The sequence below is a fragment of the Nyctibius grandis genome, chromosome 1, assembly GCF_013368605.1.
Source record: "Nyctibius grandis isolate bNycGra1 chromosome 1, bNycGra1.pri, whole genome shotgun sequence".
In the NCBI taxonomy this organism is placed as follows: Eukaryota; Metazoa; Chordata; class Aves; order Nyctibiiformes; family Nyctibiidae; genus Nyctibius; species Nyctibius grandis.
In genome coordinates this window covers 91,305,962-91,320,804 of record NC_090658.1, presented here as the reverse complement: position 1 = coordinate 91,320,804, position 14,843 = coordinate 91,305,962, and the positions used below count along the sequence as shown (strand labels likewise).

The 14,843-nt window shown below is 40.5% G+C and overlaps 1 protein-coding gene across 2 annotated transcripts in view; it reads right to left on the bottom strand.

Moving 5' to 3' along the window:
- SNX14 (sorting nexin 14) overlaps positions 1 to 8,993 on the bottom strand; it is a 59,329-nt gene extending 50,336 nt beyond the window's left edge. Inside the window, exons 1-5 of one of the 2 annotated variants that reach the window (XM_068415315.1) lie at positions 8,818 to 8,993; positions 8,585 to 8,705; positions 7,669 to 7,745; positions 7,478 to 7,556; positions 669 to 712 (exon numbers count right to left, since the gene is read on the bottom strand). In XM_068415315.1, the coding sequence (XP_068271416.1) occupies positions 669 to 712; positions 7,478 to 7,556; positions 7,669 to 7,745; positions 8,585 to 8,705; positions 8,818 to 8,957 (461 nt within the window). In that variant the 5' untranslated portion in view covers positions 8,958 to 8,993. The remainder of the gene's footprint in view (positions 1 to 668; positions 713 to 7,477; positions 7,557 to 7,668; positions 7,746 to 8,584; positions 8,706 to 8,817) is intronic. The other variant, XM_068415233.1, reaches the window with a different exon arrangement.
- Between the last annotated feature and the right edge of the window lie 5,850 nt (positions 8,994 to 14,843).

The window sequence follows — 14,843 nt, the reverse complement described above, 5'->3', positions numbered from 1 at the left end:
ATATATTTTAATACCTTCTTACAAAGTACTCTGAAGCACTAATATATAAAGGTATAAGGCAAAAAAAAAAAAAAAAAAAAGAATTAGCCATAGTCTTTTCTTTATACACTATTTTAAAGTTATTTACACAGCACTACTCTATTCAGCAGCTCAGCATAACCACTCACAGCCTTAAAACTCAGCAAATCACCGATGTTCTGCAAGAAGGCTGACACGACATGTATTGAAAATACCTTTTCTATATTAATTAAAAGTGGAATTTTTGTTTTTAAAAAACTGTAAATTGATTTTTTTTTAAAGCAGTATGAAAGATCAGAAATAAATTTCTGGGGGGGGGTTGAGTTTTTACACAGGTTTTAATCAAGCCATATGTATTTCCAAGTAAGAGTTATTAGAAAACTAACACATAAAAATGAATAATTGAAAAGTGTTTTTAGGATGAAATACAAATTTCAGAACCATCTCTATCATGCCCAAATTATTAAAAGATCTGTTCTACTCTGCTAAGAGACAATAAAATTATGAAACTGTAGCACTTAAAAGTATGCTCGATATTTTACTAAAGAAAGAGAAATGTTTGTTTTCAGGTGACTATTTCTTAAAACTGTTTGACAGATATTTGTGATATTCAAAAATAGTAACTTTAGTAAAAGTAGTAAAGCTCATACCTGTACCATGGATAAATAAAGTTTTCCAGCACCAACTCAAGCACCTGCGCAGAACAAAGGCAACCACATTACAAAATAAATACTTTAACATAAATCCCTGTTAGAAGAGTTAAAAACACAAACATCTTCCAAAACTCATAGAACACAATTCATACATCATAAAACTTTAACATAGAAACGTGTATGTGGAGTCTCCCACAGGCACAGCTACCCATCCTACACTTACACACACCTCCATCCCTTTTAATCCAAACCTCCACCTTTTCCAACTCTCCCTCACCCTCCAAGTGGGACTGTTGATCCTGTATGCTCATCACTCACAAAGAAAGCAAAAGAAGAATTCTAAAAAGCAGTTTCTAGGAAAGCCATTCTCCTTTCTCCATCCACATCCTGCACCGCAGCTTTCAACAAAGCCTGCCTTATGGTCCAGCCATCTCCTAAAGCCCCAAACACAGCACTTCCCAAAGTCCTTGTCCTACATGTATCCTTATGGCCTTCTCTCTCCTGTTCCTAGCCCCTGTATATCCCACCTACATGGATCTCTGTAGGAGAATATTTTCCACCCTCTTCATCAAACCTGTTCCTCACAGGCCAAGCCCATGGTTGCCTTTTCCATGCCAGAAAACCTAGGTTAATCAGGAAGAAGCAGTGCTGTTGCAGCCATGTCACAGGCATGCCCTGGTTCAGCTTGGCTTTCAATGTCACAGCAGGAAGGGAGGCAGCGGAGGTGACAGTCCCTGTTCAATCAACAGGGTGGCTGCCACCGCCATATACACAAGGTGTACTGCTAGCCAGACTGCAGCTTTGGCACCTCTCCTTACACCTACACAGAAGTTTCAAGTTACTCTTACAGTCCTTGTACAATGATTAGCAAGAAGAAAACTTCTGAAGGGAAGGGGAAAAGTCAGACAGTGCCAAGAAAAGAAAAAAAAAAACATGAGGAAGGAGAAGGAAGGATGAAATTTTCTTGAGATTTCTCCTCCTTCACTATAACCCCAAGATATAATCTGTACTACCTTCTCCTGTTGCAGCCTATCCCTCCGCTGGAAACACTGCTTTAGAGATCAGTTTGTGCCCAGCAGCATCAATGCTGATCAGGGTAGTAAGGGAGAATTCACATGTTGCTATATGAGGCTGCTGTGCCGTATTCTATAGCAGGAAGAGTTTTGCAAAAGCAGCCACTGTGTTCAAAGAAAAATGTAAAATCTGTTTGAAAGGAAAGCTGAATGTAACAGCTGATACACAAGTGTCATTTGTGAGAATAAGTATTACTCTTCTTACAAGATTTGCTGCTGCACTCATTCACACTGTATGCACCGCAAGAATTCAAGACTTACTAAATTTATATTATCTTTAGGGCACTACATGTCTCTGCTCTACTCATGATTATAAAAGCACACTCAGTAAAATGCACACCACAGCCTTTTTAATTCCCCTCAATTCTTCAGACTTGAGCAGCTGATGAATACTCTTTTTCTGTCTTCACTACTAAGAATATTGCCTACTCAAATTTGGCAAGCTACTTTCTCTTTTCCAATTGTTCCATTTCAGTGATTTTCCCTCCTTTGCTTTTAAGGGTGAAGGAGAAATTTTGTTCCTTCACCCTCTCTCTGAAGGGATGTTTTCCAGTTGGGGATAACTTTAGATGTCTGTGTTGTGGACCATTGTATGGTCATCAATGTCTTTTCTCCTACCCTTATGTGCTATAGAAGTAATAGATCTTGAAATTGTAATATGATCATGTCTTGATGATGGATGGGTAAGCTAAATGTCGCCATCCCCCCTGTAAAATCTCATATTTCCATTAGAAGTGGGGTGGAAGGGTGTGTAGAGATGACAACAGATGCTTTACTTCCCAGGCCAGAAGAGATCAAGAAATCTAAGAGAATCTTCTTTGGAAGTTAATCTTCAGACAATAGGAGACAGATCATACCCAGCTCCAGCCAGTAAACACAGACCATCAGCCTTAAGAGCAATAGATCACACTACTCAAAACAATTTCCCTGATGCCTTCCATAGCACTGCCAGTATATAAACAACCAATTTACTCCATAGAAATCTTAGTCTAGCAAGTATTGCAACATAATTTTTGTTCATGCAGAGTTTCTAACAAAATAAACCTCTTTCGGGGCTCAAAATGCAGACTCTTTCAAAAAAAGTGTCTTTCAAAAGCAAAGGTCTGCAGATGAATCCATACTGTGCATCTATCTGTTAAAGGATCCCTTTTCTTTCTTCCTCCACTTTTGCTATGCGCCTCCCCATCAAGAGCAATGACAGCAGAACATCTTCTGCTTGGAGTGGGAAGTCCACCTGGACAGCCTTCAAGCACAAGACAGTGTACTCAAAGGGAGTACAACGCACTCTTCTTGAAAGAGCTTTATTTATCCATGACCTACTATTTTGGAATGAAAGCCTGTCCATCAGGCAGGCGTCACTACAATTTCAGTTCATCCGCTGCTAACATAACTTGTTGGCACTCTCTTTGCCTACAGTCCGGAGGCTTCTAAAGCCACTAGAAGAATTGTTTCCAACAGTGAGAGACCTCGTTCTTACAGCTAGCTAAGCCAAACGTGCGTGGTTCAGAGAATCATCTTCCTGTTGTTATTAAAGCAGCAAGGAAAGAAAGAAAGACGCAAGACCTGATGACCCATCCCACTCTGTATAACATCTCCTTGAGATTCATCCCATGTTTGTAGTAACTGACTTCCACTTGAATGTTTCAGAGACTTGCCAGTGCTTCCCTTGTTATCCCCTGCTTCCACAGCCACACTTAAGGGAGGGCTTTATGGTAATGATTCCACAGGACAATGCCATGCAGATAATCCCACTAGCCAAAGACCCAGAGGCAGTATGTACAGAGACAGACAACTAACTCAAAATACACTTGAAGTCCACATATCGCTGGTCTTGATATCGGAGGTCAGGATATGTTCTATTAGAACTCAAGTTCTCTACATGGCCTCAATAAAAAAATGCCTTGATCCTCGACACACAGAAAGCAGTCCCTATTTGCACATTTACTAAACACATGACATGGCAGAGGCACTTATGTATGATGCACCTTTGCACCAAGGTGCTGTACTGGAAGCTAAGAGAGAGCTACAGTGTGAAATCATCCATACTGCAAGATACAAGCACTCAAGGAATAACAGGCAACTGACAGCCAGTAATCGGAGTTCAAGGCATACAGTCCATACCATTTTCCCATGAAAACTATGAGCCTTGAAACTACATCAGTGTGATTCTGTATGTCAGAAAAAAACCTGTCACATCATCCACTGCACTTCCATAAAGCACTAGGAAAGCAGGACATGTGTACCTACTTCCATTCTAGCAACATCAACGTTATTCAAGCTCAGTTGCTCACACTACACACACATGCCAACAGAGTAGATAGAAGGTCTCAAAGAATAAGAGCTAATGATAAGCAATTTCCTTTTCTGTAAATTATTATTCTCCAGTTTTAAATACAAATGGTGAGTCATTTCATTTAAAGCCTACCTGTTTTTCAAGTATTTTGCAAAATGACTGGCTCTATTACGTGTGAGCAGTTTTGAACTGGAAAGAGATTACAGGTGTAAAAGCAAATGCAGCATGTAGCGATATAAGCAGCAGACGAAGAAAAAACAAAGAGCAATTATTTTCTAGCATGCACTGCAACATTGCAAACTGACAGTTTACCGCTGCTGAGACAAGCTTTCTGTGGACTGCCATAGAACAAACCCCAGTCGTCAGGAGGAGGAACTGTAGAGCTGATTCAGTAGCAGGTCAGAACTACCAGGCCGAATTACATTGGACAGAAGCAAGGATTTGATAAGTAAACTACAAAGACAATTTGAAAAGCCTTAAAATACAGTACAACTAGATAGCTGAGACCCCTTCCTGAGGGTAGAACAAGCAATTCCCACTAAGAAAGCATGCAGGCCACTGTGCTGCTGCACGAGTTCAGGACTAGCAAGGAGCACATTCAGACAATAACCAATTCTTGTCATGTATTTGTCCATTTCTTTTAGAAGAGAAGCAAAAAAAAGAAGAGAGATAAAATTCTGGTCCCATAATCAAGTCAAGAACATGAGAATTTAAGAATTAAGGAAAAATTTGTGAGATCAACAGACAGCACCTTGGTCCGCTAAGGCACGTCTTTCATGATGCTGATCAAGAGTAGACGAGCAGCTTTCCACAGATTTGACTTGCACCCATCCCTCACACAGCAAAAATGAGATTGTAGGGAAAGAGCCGAGTTCATTAACTGAATAACAGAATCAAATTTTCCTTTATACAATCTGTAACACCTGAAATGATATACAACATAAAACTGACTCACAGATATCCCATTCTAATTCAAAAAGAAAGAAAACATTGGGGAAACTAACATACAGCACAATGGATTAGAAATTGGAAACAAAATTTTACTTAGGTCACTGCACTATTTTTGTGCAGGATACAGCCCAAACTATCAAATATTGATAGTTGAGGCAGTTTAGAGTTCAACTATAACAATAAACATAAATGAAGAGGGGGAGGAAAGTCGAAGCACAGGTTTTTCTTATTGTTCTAAACCATGTACAGCAGCTAGATAACCAAAACAAGGCTGCAAAAGATTAAGAATTTGAGAAGTGAGATAAACTGTCATCACAATTCAAGACAGAAAAATCCATACTTGTGAGAAAAAATGGATTTCTTCTGATTCAAGTGTGTATTAAATTATTCTGTAAGCACTTGAAAACACAAGCTTAAAGACTATACAACTGATTCAAATTAGAAACATTTGGAAATGAGAACATTGCCAAAATTCTTCAACCTGCGAAGGAAGAACTAGAAAAACTAATCCAGAATAAAAAAAAAATCCCAGAATTATTCCAAGTATTTGAAGAATATGCTTTTCAGAAGCAGGCTGCACTCTGCACTCCTTTAGAATCTCAATGATGTTAATTCAGTTCTCACTGTATCAGCTTCCCTCTAATGTATGACTAACCCACAAAAGAAAACAAGAGCAGTCTCTCCTTCCAACACCAAGCAAACTATCCAATTCCAGGCATGCATTACGTGCTGCACCCCCAGAGCAGATGATCAAGAGGAATACAGTGTGGCCAGAACCCCTGCTACCTTTTACCAATACACAAGACGGGGAACAATGCCATGAGATTTCTCATTCCAAATAGTATCTTACAGCAGTGAAAATGGTGGCTCAAACAGACTGTTTGTTTGGGTCCATCAAAGATGATTACCCTGGCTCACTGCCCCAGGAAGGCACAGAACTCATGTCTGACACTTCCCTCTAGTTAAGCACCCAGAGAAAAGAAAGGAACGAGAAGCACGGCATAGATACACAAAAGCCATGTCTATACCGCGAAATAAAGCAGGGCCAGGGACGTGCCACTGAAGTAAAAAGAAACAGCAAAGAAAAGCCCACACCACTTCGGTAAAAGCAGAACTACAGCAACAGCAATCAAATACAAAATGCCAATGTGTAGCAACACATTTTAAAGATCAGTCTTAGAAGATAACTATGGTATCTATTTGTTCTCTTACGAATAACATACTAGAAAGAACTTTTCTAGCATTAAATTCCCATTTAAGCTAAACAGGAAAATTTCCAGTTCTTCAGCATTTACCACATCCTTTGGTAAAGTGTCATAGCTGTTTGCTACCCAGAATTCTAAAAATATTACATGCATAGAACCATTTATTTTACATTTTATTATTACAACAAGGGGTTTAAAAAAATAAGGCTATTGAAATGACATTCAGCAATATTGTTATTTTAATACACTTGAACCCAAACTTATTTAAAAAATAGATTAAGTTATTTTAAAACAATAAAAGTTTGCTTCTGAAATTGTGGAGGAAGTCACCACATTAAACCAAAGGAAGTCAACAAGTTATCTGTGTTTTTTTTAAAAACATTCTTCTACTGTCCATCCCTCCCTTCCCTCACAGTTTTCATTCTTTTGCTACTCCTGCTGTGGGGCACGCCCGGGACACCAGCACGCACAGCTGAATTAAAGCGTTAGCTTATACCACAAATGCACGCAGCATTGACTTCATACCACGTGTTGTTAATTGCGAGAGCTGGCATGCAAGAACCTTCCCACTTCTGACATGCCAATCGTTCATTCTCCTACCATAAAACTCCAAAGCTGGAGTTCTAAATAAATGGAGATTAAGCTACATATGTGCTTGCGTATTTTTCCTAGCTTGAAAAAAGGACAAAAGATTACCTATTTAGCTGCCAATATATTCCATCAATTACCAATCAAGGAAAAAAAATCAAACTCAAAGAAAAATGGCTCTTTCAACAGCTCTTTTTAAAGAGAAAAGAACAAAACAAAATTCCTGATTTATAGACTTATTAAAAACCAGGTATTTATGCTATTCTCCTTTGAATAAATCCACTGATTTCTTTTTTAGACAGATTTTGTTATAGCTTTGTCTGATGATTTTAAATAACTACCATCACATTATCATCTTCGTTACAGAAATACTGTAGCAAATCATCTCTCAACCTCCACTTCAACAAACTAAGCAGGCTGAAATCCTTAACTTTTTGAGAATTGGACGTGTTCAATTATAACTGTTCTTTCCTATATACTTCCCAATTTACATAGATGTTTCTTCTATGTTCTAGGTATGCTACTACAGGAACGGTAACATCTGTATTAACAAGTGGGCCATCTCACCTCTCTAGTCCCAGTACATATTCTTTTGATTTGACTTTTACAGGAATAAGTCAACATACATGGAAAGAAGAAATATGTAATAAAAACTTGCTGAATTTCAAGGTACTAAAGCAATAAAGCAACAATTACCTCTGAGAGTGATGCATCTACCTTGGAAGGCACTTTCAGATCCAGCCATGGCTGATAGTTTTCCAGAAGCAAAGTGGGTCTGTAGGAGAGCATGGAAAAGTTGATGTAACAATATTTAATTTAAAGTTTCCTACTGCTTTGTGCAAAATGTACGAAATACTAAGCTTACTGGTGCCATGTATTTAATTTACCTGTGCCTCTTGCATTTGACCTTGCCACATACAGCACAACTGTGACCGTGGGGAAACAGCTCCGGCAATTCTAATTGCTAAGAGAAGATACTTGAACAAGTTTACATTCTTCAAAATGATAACTCTCTTAATATACTGATACATTCATGAATTTCATTTTAGAGTATACAATTACAGAGAACTAAACAGCATAAAGACAAAGTGGTTCTCCCAGCAGGAAAACGAGATAACAAGGCATGGTATGAGAAACAACCAAGCAGAAAAATCGCCTCCACTAAAACAAAGTTTGAGGAGATAGATCCGCTTGCACATCTCCAGTCATTTCCCTGTAAAACAGTAGGTCTAATAACAGACCAACCGGTTTCTCTACAAAATTTGCCTTACTCATAGCCTTGAACTATTGTAACGACAACATTTAGACATATGAATTCTACATTAAACCATTTTAAGTTAGAAAACAGCAATTTCCTCTGGGAATGGTTTTTTTCTTTGAAACCCTGTACCACTTAAAGAAGTTTGACTACAGTCAGCAAAGATGACGTAGCACTGGCTTGCCAAAGGAAGGGCATCTTTAGAAAAGAAAAAGCCTCAATAAAAGAGAATACAGCTACGTAATTTCTCAACTACTTGCTACTCAAATGCCAAAAGTGAAAAATGAGAGAAGCAGAAAATAACATTGATGAACACTCCCAACAACTGGCTTTACAGCCCTATGTAGATGTGATGGGACTATGTAGAAATGTATGAAGAATCCAAAGTCTTAAACGTTGTGTATTTGCCACAAAACACCCATCAGTTGGTGAATATGAGCTGTATTGATGCATAGTATTTCTGAAAGCAGCCAGAAGAATTGCTTGCCAATATAAATTCTTCTGAAATTTAAAGCAAGCACAAGAATGCTAACAGACATGTTTACCTTGGGTTTATATTTTATTGTAAAAAGAATATTGGGCAAGAGGGAATCCGGTCCCAACGAACAGTAGAAGGTGACGACACCAGCCACAAATGACCAGAAGACCATCAGAACGTGAAGATACCTTACAAATAAACAGGAAGGCACAATTACTGCACGACCAGGTACCACAGTGCTACCCTGGGCCCGGCCCGGCTCTCCGCCCCGCCCCAGCCCTCCCGCCGAGGCCGGGTTACCGGTTGAGGAGGAGGGTGGCGGCGCCCAGCCCCAGGAGGAGGCAGCAGAAGAGCGGATACTGCCGGCAGACCTCCCGCAGCACCTCGGCGCCCCGCAGCCGCTGCCGCAGCCGCTGCCCGGCCGCCCGCACCCAGCCCATGGCGGCCGCTGCCCCGCGCGGCGCCGCCGGCGCAGGGGGAGGCCGAGCCGAGCCGCGCCGCTTCCGGTCCCGGCGGCACGTGACGGCGGGCACGTGACGACCGCCCCGGCGTCACGCGGGCGCCATGTTGCTGGCGGGCGGGAGCCCGGCGTGGCAGCGGCGGTGGGTGAGACGCCCCGACCCCGCGGGCCAAGAGCGCGGTGCGGCTGCCGGGGCGGGCGCTCCTGCCCCTCCTTCCCCCCCTCCCACCGCCGCCGCAGCTCGGGGGAGGAGGGCGTCGCGCTCCGCCCGCGCGCGGCACCGCTGAGGCGGCCGGGCCGGCGATGGGCGGCGCTGGGCCGCGGCGAGCCTCAGCCTTGGTGAAGCCGGAGCGCCCCGAGGCCTGCGGGAGCCTCATCCTTGCTGGGGTGGGTGTGGGGAGAGGCGGACCCGGCGGCTGCTGGCCCCGCCACAGCGTCCCGGGACATGGCGATCGCTGGCGGGAAGAAGCGGCGGCAAGAGCGGCCGCGGCCCGCGCTTCTCTGAGGGGAGAGGGGGAACAGAGGAGGACCGAGCTCCCAGGCCGGGTCGAGCTTGGTCGGATCGGAGGGAAGCAGCCGGCTCCCGGAGAGATCCTCCCCCCAGCCCTCTGGTGACGCGCCCGGGTGGCATTTCGAGCTCCGCTGTGTAACATACTGTGCTAAGCCCTGTAAATAGAAGATCTCTGATGACAGAAAGTTACCTAGTTATAAATACTCAGGTTCTGGACAACAGGGGCTCCCAGCGCCGAGCAGCCAGAAACTGCTACATCTGATTAAATGCTCTATATTTAGCTAATGACTGAACTAAATCATTTAGTGACTGGTACACTAAAACCATCTAAGCACCTCTCAAAACTTTACAAGCACTTACAAAGAAAAGTAACAGAGTGGGAAATGTAACAGACCCCTCGTTAACATCAGTAAGTATACAAGATTAAGACACTGAAAATATACTAATTCTGGAATGTAGTTTATTGCTAGTGAGAACAATTTAAAACCAAATTCATATAAATAATTACCTTCATGTACACTGTAAGTCACAAGCTTTCAAATTGCTTGAATGCTTTCAGCAGCTCTGTAGTTACTCAGTCTTGGGAAGCTCAAAGTTATGTTAATATGACACTACTGGTTATGGGAAGATTAGTTCAATGGACAAAATAAAAGTGCTTAAACAACTTCTGGGAAATCTTACTGAGAGAGGGGCTTCTGAGTTGCAAATATGAAAAAAGGCCTGCTCAAGAAGTGCCTGCTTTTATTTTTGAGTTGTTTTCAGAAATTGCTGTCGCCTTTTATATTCATTTGCACTAGCTGCACAGAGGCATATTTGGGCAAAGGATGAAATAACTTCTGTTCAGAAGAGTTGTGTTTACAAATCTTCAGTGAAAACCCCACAACTACGCTGTTAAGGAAAAGTCAGTATTTGGAAGGTGAGTAAATAGAAATCAAAAGCTGAAAATAGCTTTCAGACTCCTCTCAGATGTTTGTCATTTTATGCAACACTTCCCTTGACCTCTAGAGCTGGTGAAATGCTGCAGTTTGACTTCAGTATGTTGACCTTTCTCAGCTTGGCAAAAGCCCGGGTCGGCTTGAATTTCTTTAAGAGCGTCCGCACAGTATTATTTCATGTCAGTCCACGTGTTTTCCACTAGAAAGAAAAAAACAGATCAGGTGCACACACACAGCACACCTCCATACAGTCTATTCAGAGGAAATTAAATTTTCCTCAGAAGATGCATTTTTTTGCTACCCGCTTACTTTATCCTCTGCTTGTGATTTTTAGTCATTTATTTTGCAATGTTTTTAATAAGGAATAACTTTCAAAAATCTTCAATTCTTAAAATATTTCATAAAGATGTAATAGCATCACATCTGTAACACACGAAGTGACCTGTACAGCAAATCAGCAGGAACAGGAGTCAAACTTCTGCTTCCATTTGTGTTCTCTACTCTGGGTAAAATTTCTTGTAATTTGTAGCTTCATTGTTCAAGGGTAAAATTGCCACATTCACATTTGGCACTAATTGTACCTTATCATCTGAGAAGCTGTGCAATTTCCTTCAATTCACAGACTTCAAGTCTGCTGCGCAGACACTACAACAACCTGCTTTAGCCCATCCTGCTCTGCCAGAGACAGCAGTGTCAGCATTGCCCATCACCCTCTGTAACCCTTGCCCCTGTGACTACTCAAGATTGATCTGCTACGCAGAAAGACATAGCTGAGGTTTGTTTTCCAACAAAATAGTATGGAAGAACAAAAGTGAAATATTGACAACACCAAGCTTTTCAAAATTCTGTTGGTTTTATGTGAGAAATAAGAACTTCATCCATACTCCAGGAATAGCAAGTCTTTCTTTCTTCACATAAGTTCTTAGGAAGATTCTCTGGTTAACTGGAGAACTGAAGGGGAAAACATGCATCTGGAGATGGGCTCTGAAGCAGCATGGCCAGGACTGGGTTATTCTGGAAAGCTAGATTTTTTTTTTTAATATTTAAAATGTAAAAGGATCTTTTGCTAATCATACAAGTTGTCTTATGGAGTCAGTTCTTCATATTTTTTTTTAAATAGGAACAGAAGATTGCATGATCTAGCATTCAAAAAATATAGCAGTGTAGATTTTCAACATAAAATATAAAGCTACATTTGTTGGCTGAATAGTATCAGTTATAAGGCTGAGATTCTATTTGCCAAAATGCTTTTTTTTTAGCTTAAAAAAACTTGCTTGTTTTAATAAACCAGGCAGTGAACCATAATACACAGATTCTCACCAGCTGATTGCATTTAATTTACTCTGCAAGTCTGCTTTTGCTCTTTTCAAGGCATTACATATTTATCTTTTTCAAGAATACAGCTGTCCAGGCTAGCTTACATAATGTAATACTTCATATTTACCCAATGAGGAATTAATTTTCCTTTACAAATTATTCCACGCGAGTCTCTGATCATTTTTGTGGGCCCCTTCCAGAAGTTTAAATAGAAGGCTTCATGTTAACCTTTAATTTCAGCCATTTAGTAGAAAACTTTAGAGAATGTTCATGCTAAGCTTAAATAAAAAGCAAAACTGAAGTTGGTGACTCAAATCCCAAGAAAATTAAGCATTAGTAGGCACTTTAGACTTGACTTTTAAGTTCAAAACTTAAAGGGCATCCATCAACAGTTACCAGTTTCAGTCTGCGATATAATTCCGTTATATGCAAAAAGCATAAGGTGAAAATTGACATTTAGTAGTGCTTCTTGGCCTTTCTGTATTAAAGGAACACTGGAACTTTGAGGGAGAGTAGAGGCTGAGCATTTGATACACATTTCTGGTTTGGTTTGGGTAGGAGGATAATTATTAGCACTGAGGTAAACAAAATTAGCTTTACTATTATACAGTCACATTCATCTGTTAATGAGTTAATAAACTGCTAATAGTCAGATTTATGGGATTTGGGAGTCAGCTCCATGCACCACCCACGCAGACCTGTGCTTGTCAGCTGCATGGGAATGTGTGCTGCCAGTGGTTGGTATAAGGTCTTGAATTTGCTTCTTGGACCACCACGTTATGGACCATACATTGACCCTCAGTATTATAAGATTAAAGCAAACTGGATGAGGAAATGATAACCCGGGGCCAGAAGTACCTGCTGGATATGGCGACGGGGGCTTTGGATTCCCTGATAAAATCCCCCACAAGTTGTCTTCTAGAAGAACGGGGGAGCTCAGCTGCTCCAGAACAGTAAGGAGCAAAACAGAAGGTGGGAGAAATTTGTTTCAAAAAAAAAATTATGGGTGACATACTTTTCAAAAGATCACTGGTCTCCACAATTGCAGGGGAATGAACTGCCAACTGACATTACACAGGTTTAAAAATTTTTTTTTTAGAAACAGATTCAGCAGGCAACTGAAGTGTCCAAGGGGTTTCAGTGATAACAGGCCACTCAAAATTCATCATTACTTTTTTTTTTTGAGACTGTAAAATAGAATTGAATTAGAAGACCTGAAAATACCTACCAGGCTGTGTTTAGGACTGAAGCCATGAAGTCACTGACTGGTACCAGGCAAAATAAAGATATACAGGGGAAAAAAGGCAGGGAAAAAGAACCCACTTCAAGTGAGACAGTTTCCAGAGTCAGTTTAGTGTGCCCAACAGGAACAAGGCTGGGCAAACCAGAGAGGTGCTGAGGAGCGCTGAACGTGTTCGAATGTCACTGGGACGAGCAAGGTCCATTTAGGAAAATGTACCATTGGAAAGAAGGGGAAAAAAAAAAAGGCAACGTGCTAGAAGCAGTTTTGCCTTGAGGAACTTGTAACTGTCAAGGAGAAAGAAAAAAGGGTCACAGCAACATTAGTATATATGCAGAGCTTGTCTTCAAACTGTTTACATGAAAAGGTTTTTCTGAATGCATTCTTTTACAGACTAGATACTGAAGAGAACTGATATTAGAGATTAAAATAATCTGTCCTACTGTAAACTACAGTTTATGGGACATTAAAGGAGAAGGATATAGAGCAGAAAGTTGCAAGGTGGGTGCAGAAGACGACTACAGACAATAAGAAATAGAGGCCTGCAAAATTAAAAAAAAAAAAAAAACAAAAAACAAAACAACACAAACAGCAAAAAACACCATTAAGGAATATGCTAAAGACAGGCACTAAACCTATACAGGAGACATTGGAAAAATGCTTAAAGAAATGAGTATCAGGTTTGTGGCAACACTTAGCAAAGGCATAGTCTATGGAAATCTTATATTAGTTCACCCGAACTAAAGATGAGCTCTCTCGAGATGCACCTTAATCTAGTATTAAGTGAGGTACCTGAATTGGTATGTGCAGTGGGAAGATATGGAAAACATAATTCCTTTCAAAAACCTAGGCTGATCAGGGAGGAATGGGGAAAAAAAAAAAAAAGGTATTGGGACTTTAAGAATTTGTAAGAAAAAGTTTGTGAAAGAAATGAGCCGTACCAGTGCAAACAGTTGAACAGTGCCATAGCACATACTTAACAGCTCAGTCTAAATGAAAATTAAGCTGTTTACTTACAATAGGGATAAAGAAAACCCTGCCCCAGATACACACTTTGTGAAAATAGCTATGTCAGGTCCTGAAAGGAATTCCCGCTGACCAACTTTGAGGTCAATGGGGGAAATTTTCAAGTAGGGAGTTTGAGGAGGAACTTGAGCCATGTTCCCTTGATTCAGCTGAATGAAAAAGTGTCAAGAAAAATCCTTGTAAGATGACACGTGTTTCTGTTAAAACATTGCAGTGTTGCAGCACCTATGCCTCATAACTATGATGAGACCTGGAGAATTTAAAGCTAGTTTAAGTTTTTCATCACAGATAGCTGATGGATTCTTAGAACAGCTGTATTGGATCAGCAAAGGTTCTACTAGGTGAGCATCCTGTTTGTGAAGATGGCCATCAGGGGATACATACCTAGGAAGAAGTTGTAAAAGCATAGCAAGAATATAATAATACTTTCCTGGAACATTCTTTTACTCTGATCTGCAGTCTTGGGGATATCCCAAGAATTTTTTTTTTTTTCTTAAGTTTCAAGTTGCTCTTTGAACAGCCATGAACTTAAACATCTACAAAAATCATGCAGCAAGGAGTTCCACCACTTATTTAGGCTTATGTGAGTGAAGATACAGCTCTCCAGACATTCATGTGTTTCATTTAAAATTTTATAAAAAGAGATGGTGAAAAATCATTCCCTACTCAGCACAATTGCTGCTTGTTATTTTATGAAAATACTTTGGCCACCTGAGCAAACTATCTTTTCCAAAATGAAGACTCCTGCTGCAGTGAATTGTTCTTCACCTGAAAGCACTTTTGTACCTTTTATCATCTTTGTTACTCTCCTATCCTTTTCCAGTTTTATTATCTCTG